Genomic DNA, 4114 nt, shown 5'->3' on the forward strand with positions numbered 1-4114 from the left:
TCCTGGCCTGGTGCTAGTCTGACAGTGTGATGACATCGTAGTGGATCCCTGGCTGCAGCTGCTGGATCTGCTCGGCCGCTGCCTCGGCAGCGAAGACACCCTGTGCCTGGGCCATCGCCGCATCCGCCACTGCTGCAGGGGAGCAGAGTCAGAACAGCCACACACCCGTGGCAGGGGGAGTAGGCAGATGCCCAGGGCCCCCCTCCACGTTCCCCACCTGCCCCCGGGGAAAGGGGCACAAGGCCATCTGGTTCATGTGGGGCTCCATGAGGGAGCCCAGCCCCAGTTAACTGTTCCAGTACTGACAGGCTGAGGCCAGCAAAGCTCTGCCCTCGGACACCATGGCCAACAGCAAAACAGCAATCCAGCACTGCCTTCCCAGCCCTCCCATCCTGGGCTGCTACATGGGTCCCTGCCAGCCCTCTGCTCCTACCTGAGACAGCTGAGTGTGCTGCTGCCTCCAGCTGTGCCTGGGTGACCAGCTGCTGCTCAGGTGAGACAGGCATGTACTGGATCTGCAGGGAGAACAGAGGAGCCTGCAGGGGAGGGTCTCTTCTGGAGCTGCTCTGGCCACAGTGGCTGCACCCAGGGACCACAATCACCCTCTATTTCACATCTCCAGCTGCAGGCTCAGGGCCCACCACCTCCCAGCAGCCCTGCCAGCACCTACCCATCATGCCTGGCCCCCTACCTGTGACTCTGGGAGGAACTGGCTGCCCTGTTCATACTGGATGTGGGTGATCTGACCGTCCTGTACCTGCGGACAAGCAATGAGGTCGTGTTAGGGCCTGCAGGTGTCCAGGCCCCAAACAACACTGTGAGCCAAAGGGAGCAAGCCAGAGGGAGCAGGAGGGGGCCCAGTTCCACACACAGCACCCCCATGAGCCCCACTCACTGCATGGAGGGAGCAGACAGCATGAAGCTCACCTGGATGTGATGTCCCTCTGGAACAACAACATACTCTTGGGGAAGCAAGTGTGGGACGCCATCCTGGGCAATAATGTACTGAACCTGCAAACATGAGGATTCACACGCAAAAAAAGTCACCACTGCCCACCTTTCACCCTAACAGGGCTGGTTCTGGTCTGTCTCCTGCACCTGTTTCCACAATACACTGCCACCACCAGCTCTCCCTATTGCCCACTGCTCTCCTTACTGTCCCCAGCTTCCCCTGCTCCTGCTGGGCAGAGCCTCCCATCCCTGGGCCATGTCCCCTCACCTGGTTGTCAGCAGTCACTAAGTGCTGTACTGTCTGTCCATCAGCAGTTGTGATCTCCTGGATGTAGGCTGCCTCCTCCTGCAAGGTCAGCAAGCACCCAGTGTGGTCAGGAGAGCTAGGACTGACCACAACCTCCCAGGAGGGACCCACACCATGGGGGCAGCAGCTGCCCAGGGTGAGAGGATGAGGCTGAGGGGCTCATCTCACCTGGCTGGTGACACTCTGCTCCTGTGCAACAAGGATGTGCTCTTGCCCCAGAGCCTGCTGCAGCTGCTCGGGAGCCAACACGGCCTGGCCAGCCTGCAGAGCCGCTGGAACAGAGAGAGAGCTGGTGGGGACACTGCCAGGGCTGCCAATGGCCCCACTCCCCAGAGGCCACTGCCTGGTGAGGAACACAGGGCAGTCTCTTGGCTCTGCTCACACAAGGTCAGAGGTAAACCAAACTCCCTCAACATGAAGGAAACAAGAGGTGACTGTGGGCAGAACACATCCTCCACATCAGACCCTGACCTCCAGTTCCTGTATCAGCATGAGCTGCTCCCACATGCACTGACCTACCATGACCTGCTTGGAGGATCCCTCGTTCTGCACAGCTCCCTGGTCTCTGTCCCCACCCACAACCCCACCCACAGCAGGAACCTCCTGGCCCTGACCAGCCTGCAGGCTGGGTGGATCCCAAACGGGGCTCCGGCCATGGGACACCCACAGGTCAGCTCTGGTCATGGGAACACGTCTTACTGTGCAGGGTGGCCAGGGTGTCCTCGTCACTGTTCAGGATGATGGTCTGCTGGGCAGCAGCTGGCCCTGTCCTCTTCCCCTCTGAGCTGTGCAAACGCTGCATGTGGAACTTGAGGTGCCCATTACGGTTGAACCTATGGGAGAAGCAGTGTGAGGTGCAGTTTGCCACAGGCAGCACAGAGCCCTGTGCTCTCTGCAGATATTCAGGCCATGGGCATCCCAAGCACATCCTATCACACAGCCTGTCCCAGCTCCCAGAATGTTCCTATCAGTGCCCAAATACCTAACCTCCCCATGAAGAGGCTCTGTGGAGACAAAGCTGGGTTGCAGCAATGATTCTCACGGGCAAAGTCCCTGCAAACGTGGGCTGCTCCCATGGAAAAGTCAGGGCAACCAACTCTGCCAAGATTCCGTCTCTTCTTGAGCCTTGCAGAGCTCTGTGGGATCTCCCAAAGCAGGAACAGCCCAGCTGTGTCACTCACCTCTGCCCACAGACCTGGCAGGCGAAGGGCTTCTCATTGGTGTGGGTCAGTATGTGCCTGCGCAGGTCCTTCTTGTTCTTGGAGGCGAAGCTGCAGTGGGGGCACTTGTGCGGCCGGAGATTGGCGTGCTGCACCATGTGGACCTGGGGCAGAAGGACAAGTACCAGGTCAGAAATCCCATTTCTCCAAACCCCTTGTTCCCAGGGCTGCTCTGGGTCAGGGAACCTACCCGGACTTCCGGCCAGAGTGTGGCAGTGAAGGGACAGTCGGGACACTTGAAGGTGCTGGGCCCAATGTGGGCTCTTTTGTGACTCTCCATCTCCGCTCTCCCTGTGAACAAGGCTGTGCAAATCTTGCATGAAAACTTTTTGGCTGTGGAAATCTTGCACGAGAGCTTCTTGGCTGTGGAAACCTTGCATGAGAGCTTCTTGGCCATGCCTTGGAGTGCAGGCCACTTCGTCTTTGGGGATGAGACTTCCTGCCCCTCAGAGGCTGGGGATAAAGATGAGTCCTTCTGGAGCTGCCTGGTGACACACTGCACCAGGGGCCACTTGACGCTGGCAGGCTGTGCCTCCTGGCCCTCTGCAGGCGAGGGGAAGGCAGCGTCTCCGTTGACAGGCTGCGAGAGAAACACCAGTCAGACCTACTCACATTGCTGCCCAGAACAGCGAGAGAAGGCTGAGCTCCTTACCTCCACAGGATGAAACTGGCTCCCTGGGACACTGGATGACATGATGTAGTGATTGCTATGGTCCTTCAGAGCCTCCTCTGTCATCACAGCTCCACTCACCACAACCGCGTGAGAGGTCTCCATAGGGCTCTCCTCACTACTGCAGAGGACAGGGTCAGGGAGGACCTTCCTCCTCCTCACCACTAAAGCCTCCTCACTGGAGGCCAGAAGTGCCTCCACCTGCCCACTCCTCCCATTCAGCTGACCTGTACAGCGTGCCAGGAGCCTGGATCTCCTCACTGATGGGTGCAATGATGCTGTACTCAGTCGTCCCACTGAAGGGGATGGCAATCTGCTGCAGCTCCGAGCCACCCAGGCTCGCCTCCCCATAAGCCTCCTGCACCAGCGTCTGCCCAGGCTCTGCCATGTGCAGCATCACCAACTTCTGCTGTTCCTCAGAGTCTGCCTTTGCCCCCTCCTCCTGTGCCTGCGGCTCACAGGGACCTGATGCCTCTCCTGGGTCACCTGGCTTCACCACTGCCACCTGCACAAGACAGTGGCTCAGCCATGGGGTGTGAGGCTCTGCAATGTGCTCGCAGTGGAATAGGGCTGGGAAGCCTCCCCATGCCACCTCTGCCAGGCCCAGACCCCTTGGCCCTGCTCACCTGCAGCTCTCGCTGAGCAAAAAAAAACTGTGTTGGTGGCCCTCCCTGCGCCCCCAGCCACATCTGGGGGGTAAGAAGGGGAGGGTCAGGCACGCGCTCACCCACCTCCTCCCCACCCCGCTCCCTTCCCGGGATTTCACTCACCTTGTTCATAGATGATGGTGGCCCCTTCCAGGGAACCCTGTGAGAGGACAGAGGGCTCTGCTCCCGTGACTGCCTGGACCGTGTGGCAGGTGATGGGGCCAAGAGGTGCCTGCATGAGAGAGAGAGCTGACAGCATGGTGGGCAGGGAGCACTGGGAGGAGCTGGGGCTGGGCACAGCACTCACCGGTGAGCTGGC

The 4114-nt window shown here is 59.7% G+C and overlaps 1 protein-coding gene across 1 annotated transcript in view; it reads right to left on the minus strand.

Annotated features, from left to right (window-relative positions):
* Nucleotides 1-13: 13 nt before the first annotated feature.
* Nucleotides 14-4114, minus strand: part of ZNF335 (zinc finger protein 335) — a 7924-nt gene continuing 3823 nt past the window's right edge. Inside the window, exons 14-27 of the mRNA XM_009082190.1 lie at nt 4103-4109; nt 3919-4027; nt 3803-3837; nt 3376-3653; nt 3131-3269; nt 2669-3058; nt 2440-2582; nt 1958-2091; nt 1427-1530; nt 1220-1297; nt 928-1011; nt 692-757; nt 434-515; nt 14-132 (exon numbers count right to left, since the gene is read on the minus strand). Of these exons, the coding sequence (XP_009080438.1) occupies nt 14-132; nt 434-515; nt 692-757; nt 928-1011; nt 1220-1297; nt 1427-1530; nt 1958-2091; nt 2440-2582; nt 2669-3058; nt 3131-3269; nt 3376-3653; nt 3803-3837; nt 3919-4027; nt 4103-4109 (1768 nt within the window). The remainder of the gene's footprint in view (nt 133-433; nt 516-691; nt 758-927; nt 1012-1219; nt 1298-1426; nt 1531-1957; nt 2092-2439; nt 2583-2668; nt 3059-3130; nt 3270-3375; nt 3654-3802; nt 3838-3918; nt 4028-4102; nt 4110-4114) is intronic.

The sequence above is a fragment of the Acanthisitta chloris genome, unplaced genomic scaffold, assembly GCF_000695815.1.
Source record: "Acanthisitta chloris isolate BGI_N310 unplaced genomic scaffold, ASM69581v1 scaffold29669, whole genome shotgun sequence".
Taxonomy (NCBI): Eukaryota; Metazoa; Chordata; class Aves; order Passeriformes; family Acanthisittidae; genus Acanthisitta; species Acanthisitta chloris.